Raw genomic sequence first — 22,800 nt, forward strand, 5'->3', positions numbered from 1 at the left:
ATAGAGACTGGATTCGAAACCTAATATTTACATGTATGCTAGTGTGCCATTGTGTATTAAATTATGTGGATGACACTAATTTGTCGTGTGCTCATTATTTGTCCACACAGTCCTCTATATATCATTGTCCTCATGTGAACTCAACCATATATATATATATATATATATATATATATATATATATATACACACACACACACACACACACACACACACACACATACACGCACGCACGTGCGCGCGCGCGCGCACACACACACATATAGCGGGTGTAGGTGCAGGTGCGGGGATACCTCCGCTTGTACCCGCTCCATACCCGTGCGAGTATAAAAAATTCCATCCATGCCCGAACTCATTACCCACATCGCGTGGGTATTTTAATACGTGTTGAGTTTGAGATGCGGGGAACCAATCAGGTGCGAGAAGAATTGTCATCCTTAGGTGCAAGCCCTTAAATCCTAATTATGAATCAAGATACATGAAGAATGTTTTAAGTGTCTCATTCTAGATTTATTTGAAATGTGCAAGTTTATGGATATATGACCCTTAAATGAAGGTGTGAAACTCCTAATTTTGAAATTTAGATACATGGTGAACTTTTTAAGTACATGATTCTAAATTTCTTTGTAATGTAGCCTGATTATGTGCCTCAGTGTCTGAGGCCTTGAGCCCCTAATTGCTGTTTCTGATTTGAGTGATTTCCATTTACTAATACTTTCCTTTTTAGATGGAGAGTATTGGTGGGTTTGGAAGTCAACCTCCTCTATCAAGTGAGGTATTAAGGCATAGCAACTACATGTATTTTATTATATTTATTCTATTTGATTGAGTCTAGTCCGTTATTATTTCTCTCCTGTAGTTTTGGTTCAGAACTGTTAGGATCCTCCTTATTTAAACCTTGTATTATTGTACTGTGCTTTTCCAGTCAATCAATTTCCCAACGGAATCAGACATGGGCTTTAGATCCAAGAGATGGCCATCGTACCATTGGTTGCAAGTGGGTATACCGCATTAAACGGAAGTTAGATGGTACGATTGACCGCTACAAAGCACGCCTGGTTGCAAAAGGATTCTTGCTGGAATCAGGGCGGGATTATTTGAAACCTTTAGTCATGTCATGAAGCCCGTCACCATACGGGTTATTTTAACAATTGCTTTGAGTCGCAGGTGGTCCCTTCGGCAGCTGGATATTAACAATGCATTTCTTCATGGAACTCTGTACGAGGATGTTTATATGGAACAACCACTGAGGTACCGGGATGCATAATACCCTTCATTTATCTGTAAACTTCGTAAGGCGTTGTATGGCCAGAAGCAGGCACCTCGTGCCTGGTATTTAGAACTTTCAAAATTTTTGATTTCGGCAGGCTTTACTCGTTTTTGGGCGGGTACTTCCCTATTCGTTTAAAACTCCAATGGGTTTTTGACATATTTTATGGTATATGTTGACGATATTATTCTCACGGGGAAATTACCGGATTCCTGGATGAATTTGTATTAACTCCGATCGCCAAATTCTCGTTGAAAGACCTAGGTCCTTTACACTATTTCTTAGGTGTTGAGGTGATCTCCACTCCTCTTGATGTTTTCTTATCACAAGGGAACTATTTGGTTGACATACTGACTCAGTTTGGCATGGAGGGTGCGAAACCAGTGTCCACTCCTATGGCAGTCGATAGTGTGTTGTGTGATGATTCCAGCCAGGTGGTTGATACCACTGATTACCGCAAGTTGATTGGGTTACTCAATATCTTCTTGTTACTCGGCCAGACATAGCATATGCTATTAATAAATTGGCACAATTCATGCATGTGCCAGCTGCAGAACATTGGCAAGGGGCGAAACGTATTCTAAAGTACTTAAAAGGTACGGCCCAACATGGTCTGTTATTAAAATTTGATGTACCTTTGTGTCTGTGTGCTTTTTCTGATTCAGATTGGGGTAACTTACGAGAGAAAGGGTGGTCTACGACTGCTTATGTTGTTTATCTTGGGAATAATGTTATATCTTGGAAGTCTGCACGACAAAAGACGGTGTCTCGGTCTTCCATGGAGGCAGAATACCGGGCTTTAGCACACGCTGCTGCTAAGCTTGTTTGGGTTCAGAATCTTCTACGAGAAGCCATTGTTGTCTTATCTGAACTACCGTTGCTGCTGTGTGACAATCTTGGGACGACGTACGTTTGTAAAAACCCGATTTTTCACTCGAGAATGAAACATCTTGCTTTAGATTATTTCTTTGTGCATGATATGGTGGTTGAAGGGCTCCTGTCTGTTCGTCATGTCCCCGCCTGTGAGCAAGTCGTTGATATGTTAACTAAACCATTGGGTCGAGCTCTTTTTCAATAGTTCAGGTCCAAGATTGGTGTAACCGATGGTTCCTCCATCTTGCGGGGGCGTATTAAGGCATATCAGCTACATGTATTTTATTATATTTATTCTATTTGATTTAGTCTAGTCTAGTCTGTTATTATTTCTCTCCTGTAGTTTTGGTTCAGAACTGTTAGGATCCTTATTTAAACCTTGTATTGTACTATGTTTTTCTAGTGAATCAATTTACATTCTCCCCACTCTAATATGAGGAACATGAGGTGGAAGCCCAAACTATGGAGACAAATACATCTCAACATCATTTGCCTTCACCTGTTTCAAAGAAAATGAAAGAAGTTGAGACCAAATCTCATATACGGAATCACTTTGAAAAAAGAAAAAACAATGAGGACATTGTTATCAAAGCCAAATGTTTATATTGCACAAAATTTTGTACATGTAAGTTCAAGAAACATGTGACTTCTTCTGTGACTTCTTCTTTGAGAAATCACATATTAAATTGCCTAAAAAATTCTTACTCTAAGGATACTAGGCAATTCTTTCTCAAACATGTCCCTAGTTCTACTTTAACTGACTCTGAGAGTAGTGAAGAGGTCTTGAGATCTTGGGTATTTGATGAAGAGTTGATTAGGAGATCACTAGCTGAAATGGTTATCGTTGATGATCGATCTACCTTTTAGATTTGTTGAGGGTCAGAGCTTTAGGATGTTTATTATTGTTTCCTACCCTAGGTTTAAAATCACTTCAAGATGGACAGTGAGTAGGGATATATTCAAGATTTTTTTTGATGAGAGGGTACATTTGAAGAAACTTTTTAGGACTAGTAGTCAAATGGTCAGTATCACTACTGATACTTGGAACTTTGTACAAAGGATCAATTATATGTGCATAACATCACATTTCATAGAATATGAATGAAAGTGGCAAAATAAAATAATTTTATTTGTCCCCGTGTCTTCACATAAGGGGAAATACATTGCAAAAACACTAGAAACTTGCTTTGTTAACTGGGGGCTAAAGTCTATGTTTTCTATGACAAAAGTAATGATATTATTGTGAGATTTTTGAAGAAAAAAAAATGTTGTCTTGGGGTGGTACTGCCGTTAGGTGTAAGTATTTGCAAATGAGATGCATTGCTCACATCCTTAACTTGGGGGTACAAGATGGGTTGAGGGAATCTGACATTGTTGTTAAGAAAACCAGACAATGTGTTAGGTATGTGAGGAACTCCTCTACTACGCTACAAAAGTTTAGGGATATAGCTGATTTAATAGGGGTGGAAGGTAAAAAATTCTTTAACTCTTGATGTTCCGGCAAGGTGGAACTCCACAAACATGATGTTTCATATTGCATTGCTCTATTAGAAAGTGTTTGAAGCGTATGAAGGTCATGATACATCTTTTACTGTTGACTTTGGTGCAAATGTGCCTGATTTCATGGATTGGGATTCTGTTGATTCTTCTTTCTATTAAATGACTCTTAGGATATCTGGTTCTTTATATGTGGCTTCTAATTCATTTTTCTCTAAGGTTTCTAATATGCCATGCATATTAAATGAAATGGTGGGAGTTGAATAGGACAATGTTCAACTGGTGAGAAATAATATGTGGGTGGAGTTTGATAAATACTGGGGTGATCCAAATAAAATGAATTTTCTAATTTTCTATGCAAATATCTTGGACCTCAGGGACAAAACAGAATACATGCCATACTAGTTTACCCAATTTTATGATGATGTAAATAGTAAATCATTGTTTCAGAAGGTTATGATTGACCTTAAGGAGTTGCATGCTGATTATGTGGCCATTTTTGATGTCCAGATTGATCCAGTTAAACAGTTAAGAAAATATGTTCCCTCTATTTTACTGTCTGATCCAGTTTTCATTGGGAGACCTCAATCTTTGTTAAAAACTGAATTAAAGAAACAAAGATTAGAGAGTGAGGAATCGGGTAGGAAAAAAAACTGAACCGGACAGGAAAAAAACTGAACTTGATAAATAAATAAATAAATAAATAAATAAATAAATATATATATATATATATATATATATATATATATATATATATATATATATATATATATATATATATATATATATATATATATATATATATATATAGGAGTGATCACATGTGGCCATGTTGTTAGGTGTGGTCATATGGTCAATTATAGACCATTAGATTAGATAGATCTAATGAATCATATTAATCAAGATTTTTTCAGTATTTTCGCGCACATTCTTCTACCAAGCGAACTGTAAGGGTAAACTTGTCATAAAACACCAGAATAAGGAAAATCACATTGTTGTGTGTTTTATTACACTATTGGTGCATGTTGTCAACACTGTTGGTGTATTTTGGAACTCGACTGCTATAAATGGCCAATGTAATTACCATAACACGGGAATACACCATTGGTGTGTTTCACTGTGGTGTGTTTTATTACACTATTGGTGTGTGTTGTCAACACTGTTGGTGTATTCTGGAACCCGCCCGCTATAAATGGTCACTGTAATTACCATAACACCCCCACTTACTAAAACGCGCGAAAATCCTCAGAATTACCACATTCTTTAGATTAAACTGATTCAACGACACAGATACGACCACACCTAATGGCATAACCACATATGAGCGTTTTTATATATATATATATATATATATATATATATATATATATATATATATATATATATATATATATATATATATATATATATATATATATATATATATATATAGAGAGAGAGAGAGAGAGAGAGGAAGGGTTCAGGTGCGGGGAAGGGTTCTCGTGCGGTTGTGCAAAGGACGCACCTTAAGCATTAAAATGGCGCACCTTAAGTACACAAACCACGCATCTTAAGCACGCAAACAAAACACCTTAAGAACACAAACCACGCCCCTAAGATTTTAAAAAGGTTCACCTCAAGTTTCACACAACTGACACACATTAAACATACAAATCACGCACCTTAAGAAGGAAATAACGCACTTTAAGAAGGAAACCCACGTACCTTAAGTTTCAACAACTACTCACCTTAAGCACAAAACTCACGCACCTTAAGCACAAAAACCACGCACCTTAAATTTGACCTAAATGCAAAAATTACCAAATTGCCACTGCATTTTTATTATTATTTTGGTAATCCTGAATGTTGTTTTAAACAAGATCAATTGCTCAAATTTAACCGCACAACTGTGCATGGGACTGCCAACCACACTATATATATATATATATATATATATATATATATATATATATATATATATATATATATATATATAGAATTCAGTTCCGTGCGGTTGGGTGTGTGTCATGTGGTTGTGCGGTTAAATATGAGCCATTGATCTTGTCTAAATCAACGTCCAGGATTAAGAGTGATTAAAAAAATGTGTGGTGGCAATTTGGTCTTCTTACATCTAGGTCAAATTTAAGGTGCGTGGTTTTCCTTCTTAAGGTGCGTGGTTTTTGTGCTTAAGGTGAGTGGTTTTATTACTGTGTGGCTTAAGGTGCGTTAGGTGTTGAAAACTTAAGTGCGTCGATCTAAAGCTTTAGGTGCATGGTTTTCATTCTTAAGGTGCATGGTTTTCCTTCTTAAGTTGCATCGGCCTAAAGCTTTAGGTTCGTGGATTTCTTTCTTAAGGTGCGTTGTTTTCCTTCTTAAAGTGCGTGATTTGTATGCTTAAGGTGCTCAGTTGTTGAAATTTAAGGTGCACCATTTTAAAACTTTAGGTGCGTGGCTTGTGTTCTTAAGGTGGTTTGTTTGTGTGCTTAAGGTGCGTGGTTTGTGTACTTATAGTGCGCCATTTTAAAACTTTTGGTGCGTGGTTTGTTTTCTTAAGATGCTTTGTTTGTGAGCTTAAGGTGCGTGGTTTGTGTACTTAAGATGTGCCGGCCTAAAGCTTTAGGTGCGTGGTTTTCCTTCTTAAGGTGCGTTGTTTTCCTTCTTAAGGTGTGTGATTTGTGTTCTTGAGTTAACCGCACAACTGTACGAAAAGTTATACTCGCACCTGAACCCTTCCATATATATATATATATATATATATATATATATATATATATATATATATATATATATATATATATATATATATATATCTTAATCATATGAAAACCACTCCCCAGGAGAGAACTTATGGACAAATCCAAACTATTGATATGCAAGATCTGATGGATGGGAAATTAAGTAAAAAATGAACATGGTCATTTTCATAAATATTAAAAAATTTTGTTTGAAAAAATTGGTTAGGCGCTCCTCGTGCGCTAGGGCCTAACGCCTAGGGGGCGATTAATCGGCACCTAGGCACCCTTGTATTTTTTATTTTATTTTGTATTTTTTATATTTATTTTAATTTTTTAAGACTTGATAATAATTATGACTAGGGATGTCAATTGTACCCGCACCTGACGAGGAACCCGATTTCCTGCCCCTACGGGGACGGGATTGGGGACAGAAATAGGGGATCGGGGATAGGGATGGGGGCAATTTTGAATTCCCCGCTGGGGACGGGGGCGGGGATGGGGAGTACTCTCCCCACCCCGCTCCGTCCCCGATATATATATATATATATATATATATATATATATATATATATATATATATATATATATATATATATAGCCACACAACACACACATATGTAGTACTTTGTATACAATATATATAATTTTAGAAGCATTCTTGTCATTGTATGTCATGCTTTTGAAATGCATATTTAAATAACATGTTTAATTGTAAAATATTGTATACTACTTTAAGTTGGGGATTGATATATATGCATTATTTATATAAATGTTTTTTAATGTTTAATTTTTATTTTTTTATAACTTATTAACAGGGTGGGGATTCCCCGTCCCCGAATAATCCCCCAGGAATGGGGATGGGGGAAGTTTTCCCTTCCCCGATGGGGATGGGGACGGAGACGAGGAATGAGTAGAAAGTCGGGGGCGGGGATGGGGGGTATGACATATTTAATTTAATACTTTAATAATTAATATTAAAATATTAAATATTAACCTAAAAAAAAACATATAGATTTTGAATAATTTATGATTTTTTCGCTCAAAATGATATCCTTACCCATTTAAAAAATGAGTGAACAATAGTTAATATAATCGGCCACTAGACGACCTAGTCGCTGCCTAGAAGACTTAGGCGGTCCGCGCTTAGGCAACCTAGTCAGGCCGCCTAACTGGCCAGTTGCCTAGACCACCGATTATGGTGATACGCTAGGCGGCTGTCTAGCGCCTAGCACCTCAGCGCTGATTAATTTGTGCCTAGGCGTAATTTTTGCAAACACTTATTATTATTAGTGTATACTGTATAGTGATGAGCATATATATGGGGTATGGTGATGATTAGAATGAATTTGTGATGCATGATTATGTATAGAGTATAGTATAATGTGTATATTTGGGTGAGGAGGTAGTGAAGTGAAGAAAGAAAAGCACCACCTCTCCTCCTTTCTTTTAATTTGATTCATTCATTTATCTATAAATAATGCAGTTATTGGGACACACAACTAACATTATATTATATTCCCGTCCTGAATTATATTCTCTCTCATCTGATCTTCCTTCACCACAACATTTCCCGCTCGATCTCCTCCATCGGACGCCGGGAAATCAAATGGTGAAGACGGAGGACTGCTCATCGTCGTCGGCTCATTGCCCTAACCGGACATGCATGGGCGACGGCGGCGACGGCGACGGCGACATGTCGACGTCCTACGACGCCAACAACATGTACGTAGTCCGATCATCGAAAAATCGCGGGTACCACGCGCCGCCGCGGAGCTACGGCAGGGAGAGGGAGATATGCAAGGCGGAAAAGTCGATAATGTGGCACTCAAAACGGGAGCTTAAAAGGAGGAGGAGAATCGTCAAATATAATCTGTATTCCATGGAAGGCAAAATGAAGGATTCTTTCAACAATGGCTATCGTTGGCTCAAACGTGAGTGTTTCAGAATTTTTCATGGATTTTAATTTTTAATTTAATGGAAGATCATTTATATCTTCTTTATTTTTGGGTTTCTGCTTCTGTAATTTTCTTTCTCTTTTTCGATTTCCAATTTGGTTTTGGGTAAAAACAAATTCAATTCAATTTCCTTAGCTTAGCTTCCAGCGTTATGATTACTTTGATTTTATAGAGTTAATTTCAGGAATGGTCCTCCGACTACGTTGATTTTCTGCAATTGGTTCTCGACTTTTAATTTGGACAATTTAAACATTTGACTTTCGAATTCTTTCCAACATTGGTCCTTCTGTTAAATGAAGGTTAAGTGCACATCAAATGGAGGGGCAAAACAGCCCTTTAACATGCTAAGTGTATAATTATCGAAATTCCCAAACATGCCCACCTAGTATTCTCTGACGAACCACCGCCCCTATGCCGGCACCCACCATGTGGGCGGTTTCTCCGCACCGAGCAGCGGCAGCACATTCTGGATGCTGTCGTTCACCTCCGGCGATAGTGGCGAGAGCGGTCAAGCCTTCCTCGCTGCAGCGAAGAGCACTTCCGGCGACGCCCCATTAGAGACCCAGATGTGGTCATTCTCCAACAACAATTCAAACAAAACTCTCCAGTCCCACTTACAGTTCACGACGCGCTTCAATCTCCCGGCGAACCTTGATTTCCACGGCGGTAGAGGCCCTCTTCCGCTGTCGAACCAGCTTGCCGATAACCCGGATCTGGTTCTCGAATTCCCCGAACCGATGCAGGCCGCTCTCGCCGATGCGGCGGACTTCCACCCGGATGTTTCTCGCCGTCCACCATCACCAACTCCCTTGTTTTTTGGGTCGCTGGCGCGTGACCCTTATTTGGCTCCTCGTTGTCGTCGATCTGAGCTGTCGTTTCTCCGGTGAGTCACTCGACGGTCAAGTCACCAAGAGTGGCCAACATAGTCACCGCCGAGATATTCCGGCGCCTTGGTCGAAGAAGGAAGTAGAATGGATTTTGGGATTTTGCTATTTGATGTATGTGGCGTTACTGGCGTATACAAGGAAGGAGAAAGACACTATGCAATTGAAATGACCATTTTACCTCTTAATTTAACCATTTAACGGAATGACCAAGATTGGAAAGAATTGGAAAGTCAAGTGTCTAAATTGTCCAAATTAAAAGTCGAGGACTAATTATGGAAAATCAACATAGTCGGAGGACCATTGCTGGAATTAACTCGATTTTATATTATACTAGTCCTCTCACATTGTCTAATGTTTTTCCCAATTATTATATATCCACTTTTTCCTTTTTATAATAACTACAATCTAACCCTATCTATAGTAATGGTTCACATAATATGTCAACCCTTGAACTAGGATGAGACTCGAACATGTGGCCTTCAGGACGTTTGGTTGGGATGAAGGAATTAGGAAGGAAAAAAATTGTAATTCGATGGGAAAAGAATAATGATGAATAAAGTAGGAATTCAAATTACATTATTTGGGGGAAATAATAGAATTTTGAGAATAGAAAAAAGAAGAAGTGATATAAAGGCTAAAATACCCTTACGTAATAATTATTATTATAATCAAGGGCAAATTTGTAAATTTCTTCAATTTTCCATTACATCTCACCGCTGAATTGGAATTCTTTGGAGTGTATGAATTAAAATTGTAAATCAATGGTTTGAGAAAATTGCAATTCCTTCCAACCAAAAAATGTATGTAATTGGCATGGATGATGAATTTCATTACAAAGGAATTGAAATTCATGCCAACCAAATACCCCATAGGGGTGTTGTGGGTTTAAAATTTGTTAAATAATATTTTCTTTAAGATTATTTATTCTACAATTAAGCACATAAGGAATCTAAATAGGCCTCCAAGATACAATGAAATCTATATGTGTTTGATTATGAATGTTCACTTTTTTGACAACATAACAAATCTAAATACAAGAACTGATGACATTTAACACAATAGTCTTTGTGTTATATATCTTATATATGTAGCAAAGAATACAAAGTAAATTTCGAATGCAAGAAAATTGTTCATTTTAAAAGAAATTTTATTGGAGGATAAAGATACTTTTCAACTTGAATCAACTTCACTTAGATGCTTGGATGCCAAGGAAATGACTACAACACTCGTTGATGACGGTAAATTTGGTGCTTAGAATGGTCTTGATCATATAGGCAAGTTAATGCAAAAATTGAGTAAAAGTGTGCAAAACTAAAATCCTCGTCCAAAATGACCACTGCTAAGAATTTTGATTATAACTTGAAATAGGAAGATTCAATTAGAATGATTGAATTGGAAAGTCAAATCAAAGAACTACGTACAACTCTATCTTATGAAAGCCATAATTCCCATAAAGCCTAATTTTGAAGTGATTTTATCACTTTTGCAAAAATCGGCCTATGCGCTAGGTCAATTCGGTCTTGCTAATTTTGTTAATTTTTTAAATTATATATAACACCATAGGGATGCACTCAGGTGCGAATAAGTGCCCAGGGGAGAATATGCAAACGAATCAGCGCGCGACACGTGTCCGGATCTAATAGATTAAAAAAACGCGGTGACATTTTCGTAAATAATTGAACATCGAAGTGCAAGTAAAATCACTTACAAATGCACCAACTTTCACCTATAAGTGGATGTAATTTTGCCTTGTTAATATTCACTTCCCGCAAACATTCATGCACCTAGGTGCACCTACTTATAACTATATGTGCAACTATTTATAACTATAGGTGCAACTACTTATAACTATAGGTGCACATACTTTCACCTATAAGTGCATGTAATTTTGCCTTGTTAACATTCACTTCCCGTAAACATTCATGTACCTAGGTGCACCCACTTATAACTATAGGTGCAACTCCTTATAACTATTGGTGCAATTACTTATAACTATATGTGCAACTACTTATAACTATAGGTGCACTTAGTATTGATGCTCAGTGTAAATTTTACTTGCACCTATAATACATTTTACATGCACTTGTAATACATTTTACTTGCACTTCGATGTTCAATTATTTACGAAAATGCCACCGCATTTTTTTAATCTATTAGATCTGGACACGTATCCCGCGCTGATTCGTTCACATATTCCCTCCTAGATGCTTCATTTGCACCTGAGTGCAATTCTAACACCATATATATAATTTCACCATATATTTGGAGGAAGTTTGCTGGTAAAAGCACTCGAAGGACCATTGGAGATATTAACTCATACATTTTATTTATATGATATTTTATATTGCGCATGCTTAATTGAATAAATTTTGTAGATCACTACGAGAGTATAGTAGGATTCGCTAAAAAAGGCGCATTACTTGTCTTTCATTGATAATGAGAAGAGTTAATTACCGAAATGGTCCCTTGACTATAGTAAAATTACCAATTTGGTCCTTGACTATTTTTTTTGACCAATTAAGTCCCTCAACTTTAAAATTTTTAACCAATTTGGTCCCCCGTTTGTTTGATCGTTAGTCAACCATTACCTTGGGACCAAATTGGTAATTTGCTATAGTCAAGAGACCATTTTGGTAATTAACTTTAAGGGTGGGCAATTCGGTTCTGTTTTCTCGAACCGAACCGTACCATAATAGTTAGATTCGGTAATATACCGAACAACCGAATGGTAATAGATTCTTGTATACCGAACAGTTCGGTAAAAATTCGAACCGAACTGAATTTGTTCGGTAAAAACTGAACCGAACCGAATACCGTTTGAACTTTGGATTGCTATTTTGTTATATATTAGACTTTGGATATGGATTATGTAAACACCATAACACATAATATAGAACTTTTGATAACAAACCATAAAGAAATCAAATAAAACATTTATGAGAGATACCCGTAAAAATAGCTTAACGACAGAGCAAACAGTAAGGGACTTGGATTTACTTTTTATTTATTTTTATTATTAATTTTATTATTATTATTATTATTATTATTATTATTATTAATTTTATTATTATTATTATTCTTTTTTTTTAATAAATCAAACGGTATTCGGTTCAATTCAATTTTTTACCGAACACTTCGGATCGATTTTTTATCGAATCGTTCGGTATACAAGAATCCAATACCGTTCGGTTGTTCGGTATATTATCGAACCAAATTAGTTCGGTTTGGTTTGGTACGGTTCAATTTGAGAAAACTAAACCGAATTGCCCACCCCTAAAGTTAATTACCAAAATGGTCCATTGACTATAGCGAAATTACCAATTTGGTCCCAAGTTAACGGTTGACTAACGGTCAAACAAACGGATGACCAAATTGGTTAAGTTTTTAAAGTTGATGGACTTAATTGGTTAAAAAAAATAGTCAAGAACCAAATTGATAATTTTGCTATAGTCAAGGGACCATTTCAGTAATTAACTCTAATCAGAATACGGTATTATCAATTACAGGCACTATAAGATGTAACTGAAAATTTATTTCAAGCATCATAATGTTTGTTTGAAAATTACAATTACAGAAAAAAAAAAAAAAAAAACCATAAAATGTGGTCACGATAGATTAGGTGAAAAAGAAACTAGTATAAAGAACGCCAAAATAAGACATTCACAGATTTGTTGGTGAATAAAAAAATCTTGGAATAAGGTTCAAATTGATCACTGAACATAACTTGAAAATGTAATTAGGTCACTGAACGAAAAAAAAAGTGCAATTAGGCCACTAAACACTCCAAATGTATGCAATTTCACCTAATAGCAGGTTACCATCAATTTTAGCAGGTTACCTGCTTATGTGGTAGCTGGGTTGACATTTTAAAATAATTTTAATAATAATTTTTTTTAAAAAAACGATGATAAGCAGGTAAAATTTAAAATTGATTATTAAAATTTATTATTAAATTTATTTTAAAAATTATTAAAAATGTCAACTCAGCTGCCACGTAAGCAGATAACCTGCTAAAATTGATGGTAATCTGCTATCCGGTAAAATTGAATACATTTGGAGTGTTCAGTGATCTAATTGCACGTTTTTGGAGTGTTCAGTGTCCTAATTGCATTTTTTTTTTCGTTCAGGGACCTAATTGCATTTTCAGGTTACGTTCAGTGGCCAATTTGAACCTTATTCCAAAAATCTTTAATGAGATATTAAGATCTGAGATATGAAAAAGGCAAATTATATAGTGCACTGCGGTGCATAATCGAATATGCACTGCGCATCAAAACGACGTCGTTTTGTTTACTGAAAAGAAACGGCATCCGTTTTTCGCCGTTCCGCATCCTTCCGCAAAAAAGTAACTCTGTTATTCAATTCCATTTTGTATACACTGCAGTTTCAGTTCAACACCACTACAATTTCATTTCGATATAACTACAGTTTCATTCATAGACTCAAATATGTGAAAATGTTATTTAATTTTATTTTATATACACTATAGTTTTATTAAAACACAACTACATGATCATTTTGATATATTTACAGCTTCATTGTACAATATATACTCAAATATGTGAAATGTTATTCAGTTTCATTTTATATACACTACAGTTTCATTTCACCACAACTACAGTATCATTTTGATATAACTGCGGTTTCATTTGATAATATAAAAATAATACGTGAGGCAGTGTTGGTTTAGATATACTGTAGTGCCAATTGGTAATTAACATAAAAAAATGCGCGCTCCGTTAATACTAACGGCGCACCGTTTCTTTACTTAAAGAAACGGCGCCGTTTTGACCATGCACCGCGGTCCACGATATAACGACCCATGAAAACCTGCAGAGATTAGGGTTGGGGTTCAGCCTTTTGGAAGAATGAAAACCTGCAGAGAAATAAGTTTAGCCCAACATATGTTATATCAATAGTTATTGCGTGGACCGTGGTTCACAGAATTGTGTGGACTACGGTTCAAAAACGACGTCGTTTTGCTTAATTTTATTTTTTCGCGTGCTCAGTTGCAACATACATTTTTATAACTCATAATGTACATTATTTTAAAGCATAATGTACATTATTTTAAAACATAATATATATTATATTACCCCAAATGTTTCATTATTCTAACACATAGTGTACATTAATTATTCTAACGCGTAATGTACAACTGTGTAGATCACGATTCACACAATAATTTGCTGCAACAATTTTTGTGCTTACAAAATCTTTCAATGATTATATCATGGACTATGTCGTCCACTTTACAAGATAGACCATTAGCATAAGGTCTACTATTACGTGCTAAATATTTATTTTCTAAAGGTTATTTTTTTATGTACTCAAGGTTTATTATTAAATATACTATCAAAAAGAAATTTTCAATACATTAAAAATGAGCATTCAATATACTAAAATGAACATTTATCAATGATTTATATTGCAATATAGACCATGATTCATAGTGTATATAGGGAGTGGATCACGTGTAAATATATTTTCTTGTACGTTTGTGCGGTTACCACAAAAAGACGCACATTAAGCATTAAAATGATGCACCTTAAGCAGACAAACAAAACACCTTAAGAACATAAACCACGTACCTAAAGTTTTAAAATGGCGCACCGTAAGTTTCAACAACTAACGCACCTTAAACATACAAATCACACACCTTAAGAAGGAAAACAACACACCTTAAGAAGGAAAACCACGCACTAAAAGCTTTAGCCCGACGCACCTTAAGTTTCAACAACTGACGCACCTTAAGCACACAAATCACGCACCTTAAGAGGGAACCATGCACCTTAAGAAGAAAAATCTCGCACCTAAAGCTTTAGATCGACGCACTTAAATTTTCAACAACTGATGCACCTTAAGCCACACAGTACAAAAACCACTCACCTTAAGAAGGAAAACGACGCACCTTAAATTTGACCTAGATTCAAAAATACCAAATTAGCACCGCGCGTTTTTTAATCACTATTAATCATGGACGTTGATCTAGACAAGATCAATGACTCAAATTTAATCGAACAACTGCACCTGAGGTAGCCAACCGCACGGGAACCCATATATATATATATATATATATATATATATATATATATATATATATATATATATATATATATATGTATGTATGTATGTATGTATGTATGTATGTATGTATGTATGTATGTATGTATGTATTGGATCATATCATTCATATGAGAATAAGTCCTTAGGAGAAAAACTAAGAACCTATCTCAACCTTACGTTTGGAAAAATTGGATGGACCAAATCTAATTTTAAAAAAATGTGGTGGCATTTTCATAATAAAAAAAAACGAATACGCAAGATTAATATATATATATATATATATATATATATATATATATATATATATAGAGTATGTATGTATGTATTAAAATTCAAAATAAATTTAATAATCTTTCAATCAATCAAGGCTTTAAAACTAACAATTAAATATTGCACATTTATTTGTAACAATTAACTAGACTTACTTTTGAATTAGACATCATAACTAATTTAATGACTCTAATATGCTAATTGCCTTGTGGTCTTGTGGTCTACATTGTAATTGCACTTGTAACTAACTAGAGTTATTTTTGAATTAGACATCACAACTAATTAAACGACTCTAGTATGCTAATGACTTGTGGTCTTGTGGTATACATAGCAATAGAGTATATATATATATATATATATATATGTGTGTGTGTGTGTGTGTAAACTCCTATGTTATTTTCCACACCAAGAATGATGTGATGGCCCCATGAAACTAGCTATAATTTGTTTGCACGGTGTGTGGCAGGCTCACGTTTAAATTCTGAAAATATTCATGGCACATGTAGATATGCGACTTTTTGGTCATGGACCCTAGGGCCTATTAATAATGCAATGTCATGAAAGTTTCTAAAACAAAATCATAACCATAAAGAATAAGTATAACCGGTGGAGCCAGAAAAATGAGGCAAATTATATCGTGTACACCTAAAACGACATCGTTTCTATAAGTTGGGTGAGTTGATGTGACGGATACCATTCTATTCGTCCGATCCCGCTATGGTTTTATTTTTGTGTGTTTATATGTATTATATTAAGAGTTTATGTGTATTATGTTATGAGTTCATGTGTATTGTTTGTAAGAGTTTATGTGTATTATATATTATGTTAGATTATGTGTATTATGTTAGGAGTTTGTGTATTCTACTATACAATTCTGTACTACGAAACATGAAATTTTTTAAGGCGCACAATGCATTGTGCGCCCACGATACAACGATTGAAAAAAAAAAAAAAAGATGTTTGGAAGTCAAAATTATCGATATAATTTACAATGCCAATCAACATCAATACTTATTATACATGATATCATTATATATACAAATTGAGTGATATTCTACCATTATATATTTTCACCCGAGTAACTCATCCTGATGGACTGAAGGTGTTGCCAATACCAATGTCGTCTACAAAGAGGTTTCAATAATGTGTAAATATTATCGGTGATATTATGTTTTCTTTTTAAATGAAAAAATTGCTATATATCTAGACAAAAAATAGATATTCCATACAAATGAATTAACATAGCAATTCATTCCTATAACTGAATTGTTAGAGAACGAACACATTTGTCTAATTTATAAAAATACTAAACAATGATAAATAAAATTTTCAAATTTATAACACCGCATGCGTACATCTAGACATTAGCTATTAATTTGAGCAATTATTTACACAAATTCAAGCAATGATAACATCAAAATACATAAACGATCCAAACCATATATTTAATTGCACTATATAATATTTGATGTTCTAATTTAAATAATTATATATCGATTCAAATATTCTTAATATATTACAACAAATCCATTCCGTGCATCGCGCGGATGAAAATACTAGTACATTACAAATTAAAATGGCTAAAAATACTTTTTATTTTTATTATCATGAATGGTGATAAAAATAAATGTAGAAATATATCTAATTTGTAATTTAACAATCACTATGATCACAACTAGGGGCTTACGTCCCATCCCGAACGGATGAGATAATCGAAGTATTTTCCCGCGTGAGCAGGAGGATGTCAGTGGTCAAAGATCTCAGAGTTTTAAACTGGCACACTAGAAACCAAATTTTAAAAGTTTTGAAGTTATCCACACGGATTAGTCTTCAAGAATTGGTTAATCACAGCGAGCGGCTCTCTGGCCATTATCAGACTAAACAAACCAGATGTCTTCGCAAGCAAAAGAAGAGTTGTCGCTATTTCTGTCTACGAGTTACCAGGGTATCTGTCTATACTGAATAATCATACTCGATCCTGAACCGATCCAATCCATTTACGAGTAATTGATGAATATAAAAAATTGCAAATCACCTACTTTAAGAAATAGAATCAAAAGAACAGTGTAGGGCACTAAACCAAGATTTTCCATTTTGAGGCTTGATGGGGTTGGGTGAGGAGGCACAGATAGTCAGATAGATAACAGAAAACCGAGTATTATAACTAAGGCAAATAAGTAAAAAGGTCATGCTAAGAAAGATCCAATCAGAAAATTTTCAAGAAATGCTATAATCTGGTAAAGTAAAGATCAAAATCCATAATGAATGAGTTGGCATACTAGGAATAAATGCTCATACACCAGATATTTTACCAGAAACGCCCTTTTCTTCATCGCCATCTGCATAGTTGTTGACATGGTTCTTAATTTCTCGCTGTGATGGAGCACTGCTTACCACAGTAACTGATTGCTGATAAAGAACACCACCAGCAATAGTAAACAGCAAGCATAGCAGCCCGAAAGGACTGGCATGCTTATCCCAGATGACGACATTAATTGCAACTGTCAAAAACTTATTTACTACACCTGTCACTGTAAAGGCAGTGGCAGATATTGCCTTCCTTGCTGCAAACCCAAAGAAACTAATGAGCAGACCAAACACACAGGAGAGCGACACCGCGTAAAACGCAACGGGGTTGAATAAATTCCCCGTGCCAGATCCCATGGAAACAACTACTTGTGAAAACTCCCCAGTAATGACCCAAAACAAGGGAGCTATCATCAAAGAGAGCAAATTGTTATACAGCACAAATCCCCAAGTATTTAGTCCAAGGTTGGTCACTATATGCTTGATGTAAACCATCTCAGTAGTAATGGTCACCAAATAAGCAAGTGCCCATGAATAAGCAGTCAATGTAAAACCTGAATCTGTAGCAACATATCCAATAGCACCTCCCAAAATAATGACCAAGGATAGAAATGTTAACTTTGAAGGCAACGGTTGCTTCCTAAATGTTGTATCAGCCAACGCAACCAAAAGGGGTGTACATGATCTGAACACTATAAATGTATCCACATTGGCATGGCTTAAAAGATTTGTGTTTGTGAATATTGCCAAGAAAAACACAAAGGCACCAGGCAAGAATTTCTTAGCAGTTTCCCATGTGAACGCATCATGGTGCAACAGCCCTAGCTTCCCCAAAACCCAAACACCCAGAGCTGAGGTGAAGTACTGCAATGCAGTGAGAAGCCCTGGGTAATTAAAGTGGGTAATTGCAAACTTGTTGATCACCGCAAGCAAGCTAGAACATAAAGCATAGCCCAACACAACAGTGCAAGTAGCATAATATTGTTTTGTACCCTCAAATCCAATTGGTGCCATTTTCACAACACTACACTATGAAATTATCTTCCTTCTTGTTTTCCTTACTTTCTCTACAATTCCCACCACTTAACCTCATTAAATCTGAGTACAACAGCCTAATGCAATACTTTTGATCCCATACTGATACACATATCAACACAGAAATGCTTTGATGAGCTGGAAATGCAAATCATGGTGACAATGGAGATTGAAGTTGGCTATGATTTTGATCTGCCAAATAATGGGAAACCCAATGGAAAAAAAAAAAATCAGATATTCTTGATGCAGTTATGCTTGAGATCAGATCTTCATCAGTAGATTATTGCGGAAAGCAGAGATTTTACATAAAATTCTAAAATCCTAAGATAAATTAGTTGTGAGAATTGATCAAAAGCTGAGGCAGATGGGTAAAATCAATTCCAAGTTCCAACAATTAAGTGGGATGAAGTAAAATTCTAAAAATTAACATATTATCAGTTACCTGAGTAGCTGAGGGTCGACCAGGCATCCGGCGTGGCTGAGGTTAGGTGAGAGGAGTGAGGGAGACGGGGAGAGGAGCAAGGGCGTTGGCGTCAGAAATGGAGAAGATTAAGATGCGAGGGTAGGGCCAAACCGCTTGACCGGAGTGTGTGGAGGCCGGAAGGAGGAGTTAGCGAGACGCAGAGGACAGTGGAGAGCTTTGAAAGTGTGGAGTGGGGAAGGCAAGAAACAGAGATGCACATCTGAATAGGGTTAGGGATTTAGGGGCTATGCTTTTTCTTCTTTTTTTTTTTTTTTCAAAGTATTTTGTGCATTTTGTTTTGTATTGAGCTAAACATTTTGTTTTGTATTGAGGAAAATCCTCCATTTTTCCAAGTTAGTAAACGGCCCCTAATTCATTTCTTTTGTACTACGCAGAATGAATGGGCAAACGGTTGACTTGGAGTAGTATTGATCTCAAGTATTCACTGGCTTAGGGGAGTGGGGAGTGTATTCATTCGTGTAGAGTTTTAAAAACTTTTAAAATGATAGATTTTAATAAACTTTGATTGACTTTCATAGTCGTTCAGAACTTTTTAAAACTTTATAAGACTCTATAAAAGTCTATATAAAAAACATTCATAGACTTTTATCAACTTTTTATTTTAAAAAGTCTACAAAAGTCATTAAAATTCTAAATTGAATACATCCTTACAAACTTTCAATGATTTTGATTCTTATCATTTATAATTTTCTTACAAAACATTTATAATATATCATAAAATTTTCTTATTATGTAGTTCTTCACCCACATCAACATTCTCAACATTATTATTTTATCCATAGTATGTTGAGACTTATATGCTAGCTAATTACTTATATATATTATTAATAAACATAAAAAAAAATTATTTCATTAGAAATTCATAACAATATTGAATAAGAAAATATATAATAAAAGAATTGATCAAATAAAATATTTAAAAATATAATTACAAGTTGCATAAAATAAAAAAAATAAAAATCTAATATTTATAATATATATATATATATATATATATATATATATATATAATTATACTTGATATATTGCTAGGCATCACGCAAAGAACTATTATTTGCAATAGCAATTTGAGACTGCGAACAACAACAAGGTGTTACTGTTTGCAACCCCAAATTATTGTTGCGAACAGTAGTTCGCTATTCGTAGTAAGTTGTTGTTAAAAAAATGAAAAATATATATTACGAATATAAACATAAAAAGAATAAAAATCAAAATATATAAGTATTTATATGAATATTATGAAACATATATTAAAATTTGATGATGAAAAAATTGCTTTGTTCATGTATTTAGGGAGAATTAGAGAAAGTTAGGGATAAAAAATTCATAGAAAAAATAAAAATCAATATAAACAAGAAATAATGAAGTAAGAATAATATTATTTCGAATTTTCAGAGGAAGATTGTAAAGTTTAGGAGAGAGAGAAAAATTGGTAGAGTTTAGGTATGAGGAAAATATAAGATAATGAAGAAAAAATAATTTTATTTAATTTAGATAGGTTTATAAAGTTTAAATTGGGAGAAAAAATAGAGAGAGACATTCAAAGTTGTTAGAAAGAAAATTTTGAAATCTGAGGGTTGATGGTTGAATTTCAACTATTTATATTTGAGAAGAAAAAGTCTACAAAAGTCTTAAAATTAAAAAGTCTACAAAAGTTCATAACTTTTTGAATACCACGTGACTTTTAAAGACTCTCTAAAAGTCTTAATTGAATACCACACGACTTTTAAAGACTCTTTAAAAATCTTGATTAAATACCGCATGAGTTTTAAAGACTCTCTAAAAGTTTGAATTGAATACCCCCAAACTTTTAAAGTTCATAAAAGTCTTTAAAATTCTATGAAAGTCATGATTGAATACACCCCTCTTAGATTTGTTCACACGGACTCATATATCAGATTTACAATTTTAAATAAGACTAAAAATGTCGTATATAAATAAGTTTTCAATACTATGTAATACAATTTTAATGTTAATTATTAAATAATTTATTTAATATTTTAATTTCTTACTCCAAATATTTTAATTTCTTATTATTATGTTATATTGTTTCATTTTATTATTATCATCAAATGGTCGTGCATCGCACGAGAGCAAATACTAGTATAACTAAGACAAATCACACTAAATTAAGTGAGACTATCAACTGAAATAGCTTATAATGCATTGGAGTATTTTTCTCCTCACCATCAATGCACCATACATACACACCCACTATCATACACATCGTTTTGAAGGGAATTGGACATAATTATACAATATTATACCATCTCATCAATATAATAACTAGTTTGACATACTAAATTCTTAGCTAAATGAAGTTTCTCCCTTTATATATTGTTCCTTTCTCACTTTAACAACAAATTTTTCTAAACTAGTTTGACATACTAAATTCTTAGCTAAATGAAGTTTCTCCCCTTATATATTGTTCCTTTCTCACTTAACAACAAATTTTTCTAACAATATAGCATTTCATGTTCAAATGTAAGAATTTGTAAGATGATAAAAAGAACATCTCATGAGAAACTAAATTACGAAGCTCAACAGAGTTCACCCTTGTATCATTTGTCCCTTATTGCCCTAACTTCTAAGTAGTTCATTCAACAATAACTGGCACTAGAGAGTTACAACTGGCCTAATCAGCACTTATATACCAGTCACAATTGTGACCACATCTCATTTCAGCTTCCCAATTTAGAATTTTGGAGCCCTTTTACACATTAATCTCTCCTCTGACCTAAAGTATCAGTGTACAAAAACCAATATCCCTTACTTGATCACAGATCTTTAAATATCCACTCACACCAGCTTTCAAATACACAAGACAGAATTTCATTTAAGTACAAAGCATCCGCTGATTCACATCTTTATTCTAACAATAATTCTAATTCCACAATCAAAACTTATTGTTTTTTTTTTTTTTCAACTACTGCCTGGCGTTTTATATTAAAAGGAAAAAAAATGTCATGCCAGTTTATTTCATGACTATTCTATCCGCATTGTACTTCATCATGAGAACACAATTTTCAATCATGTATGATGCATTGAACTCTATCAAAATCGATAGAAGCAAACTTGAAAATGTGCTTCAAGCTGAATCAACACTAAAATTTTTGCGACCCCCCTTTTAAAACGACCAAAAGGCTTCAAATATGAATTAATTTATTAAAAAAAAGCATATTTTTAGATTGAAATGAAATAGAAACCCAAGAGAGTAGGATAAAAATAGGAGTAAACATCAGTATTATAGATTGAAGTTGCTAGAAAGGCACACTTTTCACGAGCAATCAATGAAAATAATGAGAGCCGAAAATGAACTTACGGATAACGGATCTGCGCCTCTGTGGACTAAGTAGGGGAAAATGGCAAGAATATGAGAATTGAGATATAATTTTGGAATTAGGTTTTGTTTTATAGTTTGGGGATTTTTTCTAAGTTCATC

At 34.5% G+C, this 22,800-nt stretch overlaps 2 protein-coding genes across 3 annotated transcripts; one reads left to right on the top strand and one right to left on the bottom strand.

Annotated features, from left to right (window-relative positions):
- The first annotated feature begins 7,960 nt into the window (after positions 1–7,960).
- LOC109181282 lies at positions 7,961–8,317 on the top strand. The gene has a single exon (XM_019331033.1). The coding sequence runs from the start codon at positions 7,961–7,963 to the stop codon at positions 8,315–8,317; it is 357 nt and encodes a 118-aa protein (XP_019186578.1).
- Positions 8,318–17,708: 9,391 nt separating this feature from the next.
- On the bottom strand, positions 17,709–22,800 carry LOC109180911 (GDP-mannose transporter GONST4-like). Of its 2 annotated transcripts, none has more exons than XM_019330627.1 (2): positions 22,681–22,800; positions 17,709–19,066 (listed from the first exon to the last, which is right to left on the bottom strand). In XM_019330627.1, exon 2 carries the CDS (start codon positions 18,851–18,853, stop codon positions 17,825–17,827), a length of 1,029 nt encoding a protein of 342 aa, XP_019186172.1. In that variant the 5' UTR covers positions 18,854–19,066; positions 22,681–22,800; the 3' UTR covers positions 17,709–17,824. The 2 variants fall into 2 exon arrangements, with proteins under 2 accessions (XP_019186172.1, XP_019186173.1); XM_019330628.1 differs by lacking the exon at positions 22,681–22,800 and adding an exon at positions 19,317–19,561.

Source organism: Ipomoea nil, unplaced genomic scaffold (assembly GCF_001879475.1).
Source record: "Ipomoea nil cultivar Tokyo-kokei standard unplaced genomic scaffold, Asagao_1.1 scaffold1043, whole genome shotgun sequence".
Classification (NCBI taxonomy): domain Eukaryota; kingdom Viridiplantae; phylum Streptophyta; class Magnoliopsida; order Solanales; family Convolvulaceae; genus Ipomoea; species Ipomoea nil.